Here is an 18,003-nt window from a genome sequence, read left to right as displayed (position 1 = left end):
TGAACTTTAGCACTTTAATATACTTTAGCTGAGGTTATATGAAAGATACAGTAAACATGATTGCCCTTGTAATAGAAGTTTTGGCAGTGGCCTTTTGAGTTATCCTCCTGAGAGGGTGGTTCTGCAGTCTTGGCAGGGTGGGAAGAAAGGGCTCTTCCTCCCCTGGAGTTCAGTGGCTTTTCAAAACTTTGGAAAAGCAGATATTGTCTGGTGGGTAGAAAGGAGAGCAGAAGTGACTAAAGGACTGGGCTTAGTCTGGAACATGGCTAATAGAGCCACAGCCTCATCCTGAGCACTGCCTCCAGCACTGCCCCCAGGAGGTAGCTGTCCTTATTGCTCTCTTCCAGTTTCTTTAGCTCCTTCTTCTGGTGATGGAATGCTGGTGATTTCCAGTGTGTGAATGCCAGGCACTGACTTCCTCTTTGCCGTGTGCAAGTAGCTCAGCCCACCCCTTTGGTGGATCCTGAAGATCCCATCATCGTTTCCGTGAGAGATGATGTAACACACATGGTGGGTGAGAGGCTTGATGGCTGGCAGGAGTTCCAGGATATGCTCCTTGTGATCCAGCCTGGAAATATTGACCCTGATCCTCACAGGACTATCCATGTCCAGACTTCCCAACTTAGTCTGCTCCATCTGAAGCAAAGGTGGAGAGAATGTTTAGAGCAGAAGAAACAGATACTCACTTGCATTGAGAGAGGAATTGTTATGTGATAATTAGCAGCTTCTGCATTTGTCAAAATCTACCTGTGAAAGAAGCAACTGTAAATCCTTTCCACCTGGAAGAATGGCTTGTTCCATACAACACATCCAGTAAACCTTAAAGGCTTTTCACACGGGCTTAACAGGGTGAATACTGGGAGGCTCTGATTTCAAATTCTTTTGACAATCTGTTTAACTTCATGCTTGTAAAGAGCCCATATAAAGAAGTGACCTATGTTTACTACTGCAGTAAAGACTGTACAATGAGTCACAGCTTTGTTTTTACGATCCATCTCACATTTCCGAAACATATACCACGACACCATGGGAATTCCCTGAAACTTTCTCTGAGAATTCCCTGAAACTGTTTTAATGAGTCCTGCCTTCTAAAAACAAGCAGGCTCAGCATTTTGTGCTGAAGAAGCACCATTTATGAAGGAAACTAAAGTAAGGAGAGAACTGCTGCATTGTCAGCCTTCTGCAGAGAGAGCCAGTGTGTCACGTTGTGCAGTTATGCCCTACTGGGACCACTGAAGGGAGCGTGGAAAAAGACACAGTACTGTTTTTCTGCCAAATCATTCACAATTTCTTTTTTAATTCGAGTTTCAGTAAAGTTATGCTGCAGTTGTGAGTGTGCCCAGAGATGTTAGTTGTGAACACAGTGCAGTCCTAGGAAAGCCATTTAACAAGTAACAGCTTTTTAAAGTGCTTCTGCAAAAATCCCACATGAGTGCAACTGTGTACCAATATGTAATGCAGTTAAAAACATATGCTGAAAACAAGGAAAATTTTTGTAGAGGAGCAAGAACTGTAGTGTTTTAAATACTGAACCCTATAAATGTCAATAGTGATAACAGCTTTTCTTTTTTCACATAGTTTTATGGAGTCAAAATCTGTCACTTTTACCACCCAGGCACTAGAAACTGACAAGGTTAATGTTATTAGAAAAGTGCAACAACAAGATTTAACAATTATGAACTCGATATGGAATTAACTGTGCAACAGAAAAAAAGGTTTTTCAAAATATCCATGAATTTCAGTGGTGGGCTGACCACAGAGTTCACACTAGAATTCAAGTTCAGTGGGAGTGGGTGGTAGGGAGGGACAAGGAATCCTTGTAGGAAGTTTGGATGTGTGTGGGGAAATCAAATATTTAAATTTTAAATTATATATCCTTGAGAGAGAGAGATCCTTTAGAGCAAAAATTATAAGATTACTTTGCCAGTAGAAGAACTGGCTTTGATGGCATCATGCAAAGTAGTATGTACTAAGGCTGGAGCATCTGGATTATTTTATGCCCTTGCCCTTTCAGAAAGCAGACTTTTTTCTCTGTCTTTTCAGTGTAGTTTGTGTGGGTAGCACAATTTACCAGTTTAGTTGAGGTTTTGCATTTTGCCTGTCTGCATTATACAGCTCTTTACCTACCTGTGTGTGTCCCCCCCCTCTAAACTGAGTTAGTTTTATATTACTGCATATTCCAAGACTACAGCTACAAGACAAGAGCTATCACACAGATTATGCAGCTGACAGATACACAGTATCTAAAAAAAAGTATCTAAAAGGTGCAAACAGTAGGTCTGTCCATTCATCAATATCCTATACCTTATCTTTAAAAGCCCACAAAAGGCAGTAAGAAAAAAATAAGTCTGAAGTATAGTTCTCTATCAGCCTCAGCAATTCTGCAAATATTGGACTTCAGTGTATCAGCCAGGTCATGGGCTCTAGTCCCACACAATAGTGAGCAACCATGGAACAGACACCAAGACTACAATGATCTGCAAGAGGGTCTGTTTGGCTGTCCCAGAGCATAAATGCTGTGCAATCTCTTCTTGACAGCAGAACAGACTGCAGATATGACCAGTTTCCTAGCTCTCTGTCATCATATAAAAATTATTTCCCTGAATGTATTCTGAGAACTAGATGACATACAAGCTTTAAAGACTTCATCCATTCATAGTTATTGCTGTGTTTTTTATTGTCACACTACTGCTACCAACAGGGCAGGGGAAAAAAGATTTTCACCACTGAATGTGGCCTGTTAAAAATTCCCTCTATTACTGATACTGTTGGTATCATATCTCTGGAAATACCTGAAAATGAAAGCACGTTACAGTGGTTATTTATCCCAGTACATACAGTGTCATTAGCACTTCTCTTCTTCCTGTTGTCTTTTCTGAAATAGCCATTGATTTTGCACTCATAACATGCTAGAGGGGACAAAACATTCTCTTCATCAGCATCTCCATCCAGTGGAAGGTACTGGCCTTTGTTAAATCCCATCCCTGAGACACAGTGTCTGTTGAATAAAAACATCTGTTTTAGTTACTCTTTGCAGTTTTACCAACTGTCCTGTTGAATGGAAAGTGAGTGTGTAATCTGTACCGCAGTGACTGTGTCCCCTTCCTTTCCCTTCACTCAGCAGGAGGTCTGTGCATTAATTTCCTTCACACTAGCGTGGCATATTGAACAAAATACAACCACTGGCTGAAGGCTTGTAAGCTTTTCTAATTTTGATTTACAAGTTTTACGAAGAAACAGAAAAAGGCCAGCCTGCCCTGAACTTGAGAACTACAAAATTTACCCATTGTCATGTACTGGCACAATGCCAATTTGTGTTTAATGTTCTGGATTGATCAGTGTTACTTACAACCCTTAATTATCTCAGTACAGGTGGTAGCAGTCCTCACTGAGTAGGTTTGTGAAGGAGTTCATCTGCTGGTACTGGGGAAGAAAGCAGAACTCTTTGTTTACTGTTATATACTAGATTTAAAATGAATGTCATGTTGCATATACAGATATGTCTTTTTTTTTTTTTCTAGTTTTTGGATATTGTATGTAAAAGTAGAAAGGAGTAGAAAGGATGTCCTAGTTAGAACAGCTGGGACCAGTTCTTCACTGTGTGGGTGTAACCCAAAACTGTGTATTCTATAGCCTTCCATGCCATTTCCCAGAAACTGTTACCAATAGACCATTTACAGCAGCTGCCCAGAGCACACCTGACCCCTCAGGTTATAAGATGGGTGTTAAGAGGCCTGTGAGATAGGAGGATGCTCCTGTCCTCACACCCATTGTGGAACTCCCTGCCCTGAGGGACGTACTGGGCATTCCTGCCCGAACCTGAGGATATATAATCTTGGGAGTCTTGGGACTTCTGCACCACTCCTGGGATCCAGAGAAGGACTGTGACCACCACTCTCAACCAGACTGAGACCACCACTCTCGACCAGACTGCAACAGTGCTCTCATCAACAGGTTTTCCCTCTCCTTTTCCTTTGGACTCAGGGGGCCCAATGAACACCACTCTGTTCATGCCCCAGGGTGTTGGGTTATACATTTGGGTTTTGTGGGTTAAAACCAATTGTTTGTCTGTATAATTATATTTATTGTATTATTTTTATTAAATTGTTATTCTGATTTATAATCTCTCTTTTGAGTTGGATTCATTTCCCCTGCTGGTTTACCTTTAAACCAGCACAAAGGACATAGCAGTTTGTCCTTCATTTGCACCTCTGCTCCTCAGACCAGCCCTCCTTAATGTGTCTCCGGTGAATGACTCTGTGAAGATACTTACCCTTGTCCAACTCTGTAATAGCCAGGTGGACAACCACAAAGATAACTCCCTTCAGTGTTGGAACAACCATAATTGCAGGGGTTCTTGATGGAAGAACACTCATTCACATCATGGCAGGCACTGGAGGACTGGTCAAAGGAAAACCCAGATGGGCAGGCACACTTGTAACTTCCAAGGGTGTTGTAACAAGAAGCAGAGCCACACGTGTTAGGATTGGAGCATTCATTTTCATCTGGTAAGCAAACAAAAATATATTGGTATCTTCTAATCTGACAAACATCAGGCAAGCGTGATGTAGCTAAGAAATCAGAATATCTGCAAGTCCTAGGCCTCTGCTACATCCCTAACCTCATTACCCCACAGACACTTGGTTTCTGAAGGAAAAGTCATTGCCAAAGGCCCCATATTTGTGTATCTGGGATGAAGAGGTATTTTAGCATACTGTTACTGTTAACCTTATAGTCACTCAATGTTCACCCTTCCTTCAATGTCTGTTTTGCTTAGGGGTTCTGTTTCCCATCAGGATAGATAGGAGGGTACTGCCTTCTCATACAAGGTCCACAGAGGGGAAAATGGGCTGGAATTCCAGCCATGGTGGTGTTCCTGGGCACCTACTGATGGGGAGAAGTTTGCACATACTTTTTGTGAAACTTTCAGGCTCTGTGAGGGGAAAGCCAATTGAAGTAACCAAACAAATGCAAGAGAAAAGGAGTATCATCTTCACCTTGTGGGTTTTAAGATACAGAGAAGGTGACACCTCCAGTCAGTGTGACTGAATTTGGTTTCAGGAAGAAAAACAGCAGAGAGATTATTTGAGGACTATAATATTCAGAAACTGTAGCTGGTTTGGAGTTTTGTGAGAGCTTTTTGTTTTATGTTCTGTCACTCTCACCCCAGTCCTTTGCTTTCTTTGCTGTAAAGCAGTAATAAGTCAGGAGTGACAATGTTGGTTGGAACTTCAGAAAAACTTTCTGGTGTGCTACTTAATGTAAAATGTGTAGAATAAACTAATTTATATGTCTAGGAGCAGGATAGTAATATCAGCCTATATGAAAAGTATGGCAGTGCTTATATCCTCTGATTATATTACCATGAAAGCAAGCCTGAAAAGGTAAACATGCTGTATTGTTCTTTCTGAGCAGAACAGGATGGGAGTTTTTCACTATGTTCTAGAACAAGTAGCAGTCACAAGTATTGAGGCCATGTTGCTGAGAACACAGCTGTGCTGGGCAGGGCACATCTCCAGGATGAAGGACCACCACCTCCCTAAGATCTTGCTTTATGTGAACTTGCCACCGGCTGCCGCAAGAGAGGAGCCCCGAAGAGAAGATACAAGGACTCCCTGAAACAACATCTCAGCCTTGGCCATATTGATCAACATAACTGGTCTACTCTGGCCTCCAATCGGGAGGCCTGGAGACACACCATCTATAACACTGCTGCTTCCTTTGAGAAAGCATGTAGGATCACTCTTGAGGAGAAAAGACAACACAGAAAGAATCATGTCTTGCAGAATATACCACCTAGGGAGTCTTTCTGCTGTGCCTTTTGCAACCAGACATGTCTATCTTGTATTGGCCTTATTAGCCACCAGCGTGCTTGTAACAAATGTGGATAGAGCCTAGCCATGATGATGATGATGATGATGATGATGATGATGATTGGTTTTTATTAACAAAAAAAAAAAATCCCACATTTCATTTTGTATTGCATTTAGCTGAGTTAATGAAACACAGAAAATAAATTAGCTAAATCTACCATAAAACTCCTGAGCATCTTTATTTGTCCCTGTTCCCTGCACAAATAACTAATATTGACCTTAATACTATATTTTGGAAGTAGACAACTCTTAATGGTTTTGTTGGTTTTTTTCTCACCATTCACTGTAGATGCCATTCTGTAGTATTCTCAAATTGCTAATAATGGTAATTCTTAATAGTGGAAGGTATGATTTTTAATTTTTTTTTTCTTCCCCCAGCAGAGGTATTCATGTTGATACTTTCAGGAATTCAATTAACATCCTTCATCCTCCTAAGATGGGGATTTTTCTACAAAGAAGAGAATTATAATTTAGACTTTACTAGGAAAGCTTCTTGTCTCACAGAATTTCAACAGGACAAGTGTGTTTTTTTGTTACCTCATGTCATTGATTTATGTTGGGAGTAGTAAATCTATGGAAGGAGGGCAAGGGAGATAAAAAAGATCAGTCTTTGCATACCCTTTGTTCTGTCCATTCTTGCCCTTGCCCAGTGTTGCCACTATAATCCCCATGATATCTTTGCTGCTTAAATATATTTTGTGCTGTTTGTTTCCTTACCAACACACTGATTCCACTGGTAATGCTGAATATATCCTTGTGGGCATCCACATCTGTATCCACCCAGGATGTTTTGACACCCATGCTGGCACCTATGGTTTCCATCACATTCATCCACATCTGTGTGATCAAGAGAGAATCAGAACATGAAAGAACACACAATTACACACATTGCCAAATACATTACTCACTTGGATCATAATCACTGGAACATCAGAATTTTTTTTGCCTCAGCTGATCCATCATATTAGAGAACTACACAGGGCCGAGCTTTCAGTTTCCTGGAACATACCGAGGTGTTGGAATGCTAAATTTGGATGTCTTTCCAACCAAAAAGAAAAAGCCGTCTAAAAACTCTCTGAGGTGTTAATTAAGGAGAAAGCCCTAGCTCAACTTCCCCAAATGTAAAAACTCAGACATCTGAAACTGTGTCCACTATAAGAAATAAGCAGATTGTAAGCAACCAAATTTGTCAGGTATAGTATGCAATTCTAGTAGAAAATAAAAAAAATCATGTATGGTATCACAGATTGTAAGTTACATTCCATTGTCCACAGCTGGAAAGAAATTTAATGGAATTGTAATGTCCCAGAGGCTGAGGTGTAGAAAACCATTGTGCCAAGAACTGAAAGCTGTCACTTTTATCAGCAATGCCATATAGAGCAATTTTGATGTGCTAGTTGTTTACATATCTTGTGAATGCTTTGATATATATAATTTTTGTGTTTCATAGGCACACAAAGGTATATGTACTTCATGACAACAAAGTAATCTAACAGGAGATAAATCTTTCTGAACCTTCTAGCTGCATATATCCTGCACTGCTATTCTAGAAATAGGCTCTATATATCAATTCCTATTTTAAACGCTGTATCAGAGTAGCTGCTATTTTGAGATCTCACAAATTTGTTAATGTATACCCCTGCATTTCTAATTCTCAGCAGTCAGATGGCCTAGTACTGCCATTTATTTTCTTCTTTGCTCAATACCTAAGGCCTACTGAAGAGTCTGTAGGTCTCAAATAGAGATTTCCCGACTGAGGCTCCCTTTTGGGCCAATACAGGGAGATGAAGCTCATCAATATAATTTGCATTTTGACTGTAATGGACTACCCTTCTGAGTATAGAGAATTAGCCTTTTGAATGTGTATCTTTGTGGTAGGATACCTAGAGAATTTAGAATCTAATCTTGGATACCTTCAGGTAGACAATTACAATTAGCTGAAAAATTGCAGACAGACTGTTTAGAAGTATAGAGACAAAAATAAAAAAAACCCAACTACTAGACTTTTAGGTGCATAAACCTACGTGAAGTTGAAATGGCGGGCTGAAAACAATTGTTCAAGAGTTCGGCTAAAAAGTGCCTTTTATTCTAATTTGTGTAAAAATTACTCAGGCAGTCATGTTCTTCCATATCCTTACACCATGCTTAAAATTACTCAAATGCTTTCCAATTACTTTCTGGTGCTCTGACATCAAATGATCCACTAGACATAGAAGTAAGGATTTGCACCATAAAAAATATTTGACCATTGCTAGTTACCTTCACAGTTTAGTCCAGTTGAATCTAGAGAAAATGCCCTTTGACACTCACAGGTAAAACTTCCAGGAGTGTTTTGGCAAATTCCTTTTGATCCACAAATTGATGGATGAGAACCACATTCATTGTTATCTTAAAAACACAGAGGAGAGAGAAGAAGGTTGGTTTAACCTGTGGCATTATTTTAGACATGTTTATATAACAAGTTCTTAAGAGTCTGAAATCCACAGAGATGCAATATTTTATTTTGTAGCTTTTCATTTTTAAATGTCAGATGACCTGAAAAGTCATGCAGAGCTAGGAGTAATTAATAAATTGGAAGTGCAAGCTGTAATTCAGTTATGATATGAAAGACCAGTCATGTAATTGCTGATATTGGAAAAATGTTGCACTTCTGTGTTAGCTGAACTAAAATAGTTTCAGTTGGCAAGATTCATACAGATGCTTAAGATCTAAAGACATCTGTATCTATTAAGAAAGAAAATGCAGTCTGGTACATTTTAAATGAGATTTTAATAATTCACCCTTTTGTCTCCATGTGGTGATACTTAGAACATAATAACATGTATTAAATACGGACAACTGTTTAGTTTACTAACCAAGAAAATTCAGACAGTGGACAGACTGGATAGACTGATTTTTTTTTAAGCTATAATTGTTGCTTTTCAAAATCTGTTTTCTGAATTCCTGATACTATTGCTCTGTATAAAGAGCAAAAGAAATAACAGAGTTGAGAATGTTGTTCTTACAGAAAAACCTATGAAAGAAAACCAATGTTTTTCTTACCAATACAACCTTTGTGATGTTGTGTAAAACCAGGTGGACATTTGCATGTGAAGCCTCCAAGGGTATTGACACAGAGAAACTGACAATTGTGTTGTTTGGTTTGACATTCATCAAGATCTGAAAGTAAGAGACGGTGTTGTCTTAAGAAAAGTCAACAAAAAAAGAGGCACATTTAGTCTAATTTGATAAAAAAATTACACTTCAAAACTATTTGCTTTTAAGCCAAGTTGAAACCAAATAAAAAAGTTACTGTGTATAACCTTCTTTACCTTTACATGTCTTTCCATCTTCCTGAAGGATGTAGCCCTGAGGGCATGAGCACTGGTAGCTCCCTTCTGAGTTCTTGCAGATAAAATTGCATGGTCTAGGAGACTGGGAGCACTTATCAATGTCTGAAGGGAGAAATTATTAAGTATCTGTTGTACTGAATTCCTCAACAGAAAGATATCTGCTGGACAGCAATACATTTAACAAATGTTCACAGAAAAAGCCTCTGATTCACACTTGTTCAGAGTTTCTATTCCTTTCTCTATGTTGCTGCGGAGTTTATATGGGTTTGCCTCTACCATGAAAAACTGTCCTGAGTTTTTTCATGTAAGGAACTAGTATTTTTTTTGGCATACTATGGTATATTTATACGTGTTAACCAGCAAAAAAGTGGGAAAATGTAGACCAAAGTCATGAGCTGGTTTGTCAGTTAATGTGGTTATACAACTGATCTGTACAACTTCAGTGATCATTCTACTGCAGGAATATTGCCAATAGAGTTCATTTCTCTATTTCCCCAAATCAAACGCAAAACCAGAAGTGCATGTTAGGAAAAGAAGGACAGAAACGAGATAAAACAGAAAAAGAGAAAAAAATGGTTTGCTACAAAGGTTTACAGAGGTTGATACATCACTATGTAAAAACCAAATAAATCTCTGGTAACTAAGACACTGAATCTTACCATCACAAGATGTGCCACCGATGTCAGTGGTGCGACCAGCTTTGCAGAAACATCGGAAGGAGCCCATTGTGTTAATACACTGTCCATTTCTGCACGGATTTCGCATGACCTTACATTCATCAATATCTGTACAGAAAATAATAAACATGTCACCTCTCAATTTTAAATTCAGCGTTTTTCCTCTTCCATTTTTGCAGAGTTCCTTATCACGGTGCTTCTGATAGGAGCTTTACCCCTTTTCCCTCTTTAAAAATGGATTCGAATCCAAAGCCAAACATCCTTCAAACTTTCATTACTCTTGTTTGTATCAAAACCTTCCTGCTATTTCTTTGTGTACTCAGGTCCCAGTTTTACTAACTCAAAATACAAACCCCACAGAAGTGAATTTTCTTATGACTGCTCATGTGGTCATAAAATTTTCACAACTAAAAAATGTACATTAGCTTCTGCTTCCTCTGAGGAAACAGTACCTGCAAAGTATTGTGAGAGTGTTGTTAGAACAACAGTTGTTGCTTTTGCCATGTATGCAACTTTTCAGCACACAAAAGCTTTGGGATAATTTCTAGCTTTTAGTTACTGTGGTATCTCCTACTTTAGAGATTCCAATCCTGAACATTCTGCACAGCCGTTCTGGTCGCAGCTACTGTTGAAATGTGGTTTTAATATCTGGTCGCTGAGCAGTATTTGAAATATCAAACTCAACAGAAAATTCTTCAAAGGAACTTCAAAGAGAATCCTTCATTCTCTTAAATATGTGAGCATATTCTTTTCCCCTTTTTTGCCTCTTTGCCCTGCCAATACCTCTTCCATCTGTGGTATAGCCTGGTCCGTGGGGACAGAGTTTCTTGTACTGGTTCTGGGCAGCGGGCATTGCACTGCATACACTGGTTCCCCCAGCCCTGGCCTCCATCACAGCAGCACTCAGATTTAGTGACAAGATTCTGGCTGCTGGAAGCCATCTGACACATTGTTTGTAGAACTTCAGCAAAGCAAAACCTTTGGTGATTATCTGTGAGGAAGAAGGAAAGAGATTAAAACAGAGAAGAATAGAAAATTATGCACCTGATGTATTACTGTGGCTCTCCGTCAACACATGCAAGCACTACAAGATTACTGGCTATCATGAAGACTGTCTTGATTTAACCTTTCAGATTTTTTTTTTTGTATGCTGCAATTCCAAATATATTCAAGACATTCCTAATGTTCAGTACCTGCATGAGCTGGATAAGAGTTTTACTTCTAGGGAAGTTGAGCCCTGGGGCATATCTGATGATAGTAAGACTGGCTCAACAGTAAAACAGGCTGTGGGCCAAACTGAGCTTCCACTTAGGTTGCCCATGCTTTTACTTGGAGTGGGGTTAGAAGTCTGTTCTGTTTGTTTGTTTTACTGGACAAAATAACATCTGATCATCTCTAATTACCCTGATGCGGTTTAAATAATAAAATCCTCGTCACTAAAAAGTGTATATGCAAGTCAGTCCTTTTTCTGTGGTTGTCCTAGTCTTTGTTGTGGGGGGAAAAAAAAATTATGGTCCTACTGTTGATCTGTCCTTGTCTAATTCTATTTTATTTTTTAAGCCTTGTCAATACTTGTCAAAAATGAAAGGGAAGCAAAGTTTGAAAGTCATGGAGCTGCTACAGGTTTCCTTCAAACAGGCAGCTGAGGAGAGCAGAGATCCCAGTTTCCAGTGCTAATGGAAACTGCAAATCTTGTGGAAATCATATCTTGTAAATAGGCTATGTCATGTCTTATTTGTTAATTAAAATGGAGACATTATCAATTATGGTCTGAAAATGCTTAAATTTTTAAATGAAAGATTAGCTCTGGAAGATAACATTCTAAAAATGAACAGAATTTCATTCCTACAAAGATAGTGAAAACTCAGTAAATTGTAGATCGAAACTTTTAGGCCAAAAAAAGTGAAGGGTTTGGGGTTTTCTTTTGTTTAGTTAAAACATCCCATTAGTGCACTGGATTTGGTACAATGTAATAGCCTTTTCCCAAGTTTTTCAGCTCTGTGTCCAATAGAGATCATGAGAGCCCATGTGCCTTGAATCCTCTCATGACTTTCCCAGTAGTGGAAGGAGTCATCCTGACTACAGTGGAAAGTCTATAAATTGGGAAAAATTTATAATGTGGCTTCTTACTAATTTATAATAAGGCTTCTTACTAATGAGGAGCCTGGAGCTGGATTAATTTTAAAGTTCATATTTTCCCAAATGGCTTAAGTTATCCAGTTACATCTCTACACGAGGGCAGACACACAGAGTTACACATGCAAGTTGTGCCCGTGTGCTTTGGAAATCCTTTAAACCCTCTTTACTGATATACAATTGCCATTAATTTCTGAATGGTTAGTTCATGTAAACTGTAATCTAAGGCTCAAAACAAATCTGAGAAACCTTTTTACTGATGACTTAAAAAAAAAATGAAAAAAAAAGAAACACAGGAATATAAAGCAAGCAAATAGCCCAGCAAAGCAAGTTTATTGCTTAGCATAGCTCTATGAAAAAAGCACAAAATGAACTTTCACACTTATTCTAACAATAGCTATTTTTTTTCTAGGAAGAACAGAAGAAAAACCTCTAACTCACAGAATACATCTGGATGCTTAAGGGCAGAGGATATAGCAGGGGATCTCAAATCTCTCCTTAAATAAGAGAACTGCTGTTATAATAAAGAAGGTCTGAACAGTTAGTGTAAGATTTCAGCATTTACCTCTGAACACTGGAGCCTTAACTAGTTACTGACTGCAACTTTGATTTTGTCCTTTGTAGCCACTGAGTAACACTCGATCTCGTTCCATACCTAAAGAAGAGAAAGGAGCGAGCAGAGTACTTCATACCACACCATTTCTACACAATGTTTTAAATAAAAAACTTCATAAAAATAATGCAGTGTCTATTAAATAATTTCTCTGTACACAGTTTCTAACTCATAGGACACCAATTCCTTACATCCTTCCCAATTCATATATGTATTATATAAATGATGTAACTTCACTCAAATGGCCAGTCCCACTAGAAGTATAATTGTTTGAAGGACTAGTTATAGTTATATCCTATAAATCTAATACTGAGTGATTATGAACACTTAATTAAACAAACAAGCATGAATAAAGCTATGGCTTGGCTTTCATTCTCTGCTCCACTGTTGGATAATGTTATTATCCTGGTGTAATTTTGGCAGTACTATCGGGCTGTGAAGCGTGGGGAAATGGACAAACAACAGTTTCATGATGTCTTTTTTACCCAGAAAATTTGGTACAAACTGGGTAGGGCAAATTGTATTTGCATAATTCCCTGTGTGGAATTATCTGACCAGGGAAGCTAATGGGGAAGCCGTGATCAGGGAGTAATTTCTGCCACAGACCAAAGTGGTAGGGGCTTAGAAGAAACAAAGCCAGAGCATATGACCTGTTCTGCAGTAGGCTGCCAACAAAACAGGAAATGAAACCCACTGATTACTGAACCATGAAATAATAGCAAATATTTCAGTCTGCAGATAATGTTTCACTTCTACTATGCATGGTCCCACAAGCATCACAGATTTTTAAGCAGATCTGTCTTAAAAATATATTCACCTTTTCCTATAGATACTATCAGGGAGAAATGCCAAACAGCATTTTCAAAAATTAAAGCAGAGCTTTACATAGGTTAAAGAAGTAGAATGCAAAGAATTAACTCTTAATTACTGTTTTCAGAAGAAAGGAAACATATCACTAAGTTCTCCTTTTGGCATCAAAGGTGGATAGCACATGCCAGGCAAAAAAACAACATATACAAAATGACCTGCATTTTTTTGGATCTTTAGGAGAACAACTATTTTATGTATTTGAACTGCATCCTTGCCTGAGAGGAGCTCCTTCACATGGAGCTCTCCTAGGGTTAACAGCAGAAAAACCCTGAGCACTGCCAGGGGCAGATTACAGATATCAGAACAGGAACTTCATTTATTGAACTCCTACTGTCCATCATAACAGATATCCAGATGCTGTCTGCTTTGATGAGATATTGTATTAAAAATGCATTTTTTGAGAGGGGGATGGACTTCCACCTCAACTGGTTTGGGTAAAAGCACTTTTACCTGACTCCTGCTGTACCAAGTCTCATGGACTAATAACAAATACACCATGGATAAGAGAATCAAAAATGCAAGTGCACTTCTTGGTAAGTAACTATGGATAGATAGAACAGATTATAGGAATGGATACACAGTGAAGAGCTGCCTCTGAGAAAGAGCCACAAACAGGCTGAGAGCCTGTGGGTAAAAATCGAAGACTAGACCAACAAGGGACGCCTGGTATTTGGGGTCTACTCGAGCCATCTCCAGGAAGGTCTAGAAAAATGGACTGCACAAAGCAACTAATTTTATCACCAGGGTGGGGAAAACTTATCTATAAAAATATTCCCCCACAAAGGCCAGGCAGTACCTCCAGGATTCTGGACATCCCATCACCAATGCAAGAGCCAGGATTGGTGATTCCTCCCTCCCTCCCTCCCTCCCTCCCTCCCTCTGTCCCTCTCTTTCTTTCTCCCTTTCTCCCTCCCTGTGAAGAGGAAACAAAAAGCACAGCTCAATGATGTTATGTCTGTCCAAATCAAACAACTGCAACTATTCAAGTATTCAGTAATGTTCATTACTAAAGTGCTCTAATGCTTTACATGACCACTTTTTAGGTATGTTCCCTTACAACATCACTTACCATCACATTTTTGAGTTTCCTCATTCTGTTTGTGACCAACAGGACACTTGCACTCATAAGAACCTACTGAATTAATGCAGCGTCCTCCTTGGCAGACTCCAGGGATAGCCTGGCATTCATCAACATCTACAAAGACAAAACCCCAAATGATTACTTGGCATAAGATATATAAGTCACTTTCAGTAACTTCCTGCTGTATTTTATTAAGCGCTACATCCAGTTCAAATTACGTTGGGGTTTTTTTGTTCCCCATCCTCATTTGCTTATACTGTGTGGTGTTCCCAGTTGACATCTGGCAAGAATACAGCACTCTTTTTCAGGAGGATGTTCATTATCTCAAAGCCCTTACAAGGCACTAAAATTCCACCTGAGTTTGTGGATTATAGTCCTTCTTCAGTTTTTATTTCTCCTGGTGTTTGTGCTATAGATAAAACCTATGATATATGCCTTGTCCATTCACGCACTTTTTCGTTTAAGCAAGTATAATTTCCCACAGTCAAGGAAGAAGGCAAGGGTTTTTTGCAATTTTTTTTAATCACTGGACTTGGGTTTAAGTACATTTGCTGGAGTAGTTTGCACTTAGTTCCTGGATCTATGCTGACTTACCACACTATTGTGTCCAAATGCAACAGTTAGACTGTAAATGAATTAAGGACTTCACCAAAGGCATAAACTTTCTATATTTTTTTCTTCTAAATAACTAATGCTTGGTGCTACTTGTTTACTTGGAAAGCAAACATTTCATCTCTAAAGTATTTCAAGGAATGGGGACTGGACTAGATGATTTCCAGAAGTTCCTTCCAACCCTAATTTTTCTGTGATTCTGTGGATCTTGACATGACTTAACAGCATCTAGACAGAAGATGGGTCCATCATTTATAGATACACAGCCCACCCAGCAGCTCCCTTCTGAGTAAAAACATATGGTGTTTGTCTTTTGACCCTTGGGCCTCAAAATGCATTTATCACATAGAGGATACCTGTGCCTCATGTCACTTATTAATGCTTATTTAATTAAGTTTACTGTGCCAGCAGATCGCTGTCAAAAGAAAACCCACTGTGTATCTGACACAGTTTTATAAGTCGAAGACGTCAAGAAATAGTAAATTAACAGCGGTAGCAGCAGGCAATGGATACTTTCCAGAAACAGAAAAAGTATCACTGGAGCCTTGAGGTGACCAAAATTTTAAGATCTATTGATTCCATTAATTTCTTTCAATTCTTTTAAAAAAAGACAAATGGATGCTGATCTTTCTAAAATCGAAAAGCCAATCCAAATTATGTATTGCTATGCAGTGCCTCTCCAGTGAAGAAAATAGAAATGGTATCACTATGAAAGGTGAAATTTTTGAATCACAAGCACTCTCTTGCTTTTTTCTGCTAATAGCAATCTTAATGTAATCTTGTATGTTAATTATTCTACATCATATTTAAATGTAAAGATAATAAGCATATTCAGCTTTATTGTTAGCTTAAAAACATATATACACACTGCAAGTCTGATGCCTTTTTTTTTGTTTTTTTTGTTTTTTTTTTATTTGGCAGTATCACCTTTTGCTGAAAACACAAGTTTGTTTCAATATATCACTGGTGTTTTGGAAGGGAAAAAAGTCCAAAAGAACAAAAGTATTTTATTAAAAGGGCATGTTTTATCAGTTGCTTCCTAAATGCCGTTTTAAGACATAAGAATATTTTTTCTGAAAATACAACCAATTTGAAATGAAGCATAGTCTTATTTATTTTTTTGTAGCTTTGACAGTCAGGTTAAGTCATACAGGAGTTTTAGAATTATTAATTATCCATTTCCTCACACTTTGAAACCCCCATCACATTAACAGAATAAACTTTTTGTCATAAATAGAAAATTATACTAATAACTCTTTAGATACAGTCCTGCATACGAAGGTTCAATATGCTACAGATTAGGTAGAATGTTTCCATGTGTTCACAGTCTAATACCTGGTAAGTGAAAAAAAAATGGTTTTGTGCTTTTGCAGAGTTTTCTCTGCAAAATGCTTGTGGGATTTGCACAGCAGAGCTGAAAGGCAAATCCTCATCAGAGCATTTTCTCAGGGACCCACAAGCTGTACCCTCATTTTTGAGTGTGAAATGGTGCAAAACAATTTGTCAAAGTAAGTGACATGCTGCTCTCTTCTGATTAAATTTGATCTAGGAGTAGCTGCACTTGCAGTGAAAGAAGAGATGTGAGAAAAACACTAAACGGACTAAAAATGGGGCTTGGCAAGTGGATGGATGAACCCTCTACTGCCTGGCAAATACAGCATCCCACATCAAAGCAAGAGATATGGAGAGCCTGAATAAAAGCAACTTGAATTGCATCTGTGTATTTTAGGGTAATAGTGAAGAGTGGCATATAATGCAAGTAGCAGATTTAAAGCATGCAGGGCACGCTTCTCCTGTAATTAAGCCATGAAACTTCTTGCTGCCCAGTTTTGTGCCACACTGAGCTTTTCAAATATTCAAAAACAATCCAAGCCCCAGAAAGAGAAGTACCGTGGAGAGTTATCAAACACAACCAAATGTTCAGGAAGTGTCTGAGCTGCAAACTGCTGGATGTGCTGCAAAAGTATCACATGCATGCCTTTGTCTGATGCCCTCTCCTAGGTATCTCTCACTGGCAACTACCACTGACTAATTTCTGGCATCTTCAGTGCTCACCTTACTGAAGGATTTCTCCTCTAAGTGCAAAATATGAATGGCAACTAGATACTAGGTGTTTCTCAGACCTACAAGGTTCAAAAGGTTCAAAAATAAGATATGATCATGCAGAAATATGTACACGTTGAGCCATTTGTCTGATTAGTGTGACTATTTTGATCATAACTTCCTTACTGATTATTTCACACCAAACTGACATGAAACGTTGTTCCAGCTGTAAATCAGCTGAAAATCTGACTGCTTTTCCAAACTATCACAAAAAACCCCAACCAACAAACCACTAACTAAAAAAAAAACCTAAAAAACCAACTAACTGGCATCCTTTAAAATGTAATTTCTTCAAATGCATTGTAAAATACCCCTGGTATAAAACATTTTTAAATGCAGTCAGTTTATGAAGACCACATTTGTTTCTGTACTGAAATATTTTATTCGTACTCCTTTAAACACTCATGAATGATACTAAAATTTAAAATTATACAAATTGTGTCACATTTTAATACCTGTCAAATTCAGTGCATTTTTGTGCATAATGTATGAAACAGGATGATCTACTATTAATGTTTGTAGGCAAACCTCTTCATACCAAAAACAAAAAAAGGGAAGATTTTTGGCAAGTAATGTTGTGAGCCCACAGATGGATTTTGATATGTAATAGAGAAGAAGAGCAGTTTAGTGGGAAAAGGTTTTGAATATTCATGTTAAATACATCATGAAGACTTGATCATTTTTATACAGCTGACAGCATTCATTT

At 38.4% G+C, this 18,003-nt stretch overlaps 1 protein-coding gene across 1 annotated transcript; it reads right to left on the bottom strand.

The window, feature by feature from the left end:
- Positions 1-266: 266 nt before the first annotated feature.
- Positions 267-15,026, bottom strand: LOC127463731 (fibrillin-2-like). The gene is given in 14 exon segments (XM_051773536.1): positions 267-372; positions 374-627; positions 2,107-2,127; positions 2,839-2,998; positions 4,274-4,505; positions 6,591-6,710; positions 8,133-8,261; positions 8,916-9,032; positions 9,185-9,307; positions 9,865-9,990; positions 10,666-10,736; positions 10,738-10,873; positions 14,571-14,696; positions 15,005-15,026. Coding segments are annotated over 14 exon segments (1,743 nt in total).
- Positions 15,027-18,003: the final 2,977 nt, after the last annotated feature.

This window comes from Manacus candei, unplaced genomic scaffold (genome assembly GCF_025592945.1).
Source record: "Manacus candei isolate 608988 ecotype Guabito, Panama unplaced genomic scaffold, ASM2559294v1 h1tg000171l, whole genome shotgun sequence".
Classification (NCBI taxonomy): Eukaryota; Metazoa; Chordata; class Aves; order Passeriformes; family Pipridae; genus Manacus; species Manacus candei.
The sequence above is the reverse complement of the archived record's forward strand: the minus strand, read 5'-3'. Positions and strand labels throughout refer to the sequence as shown.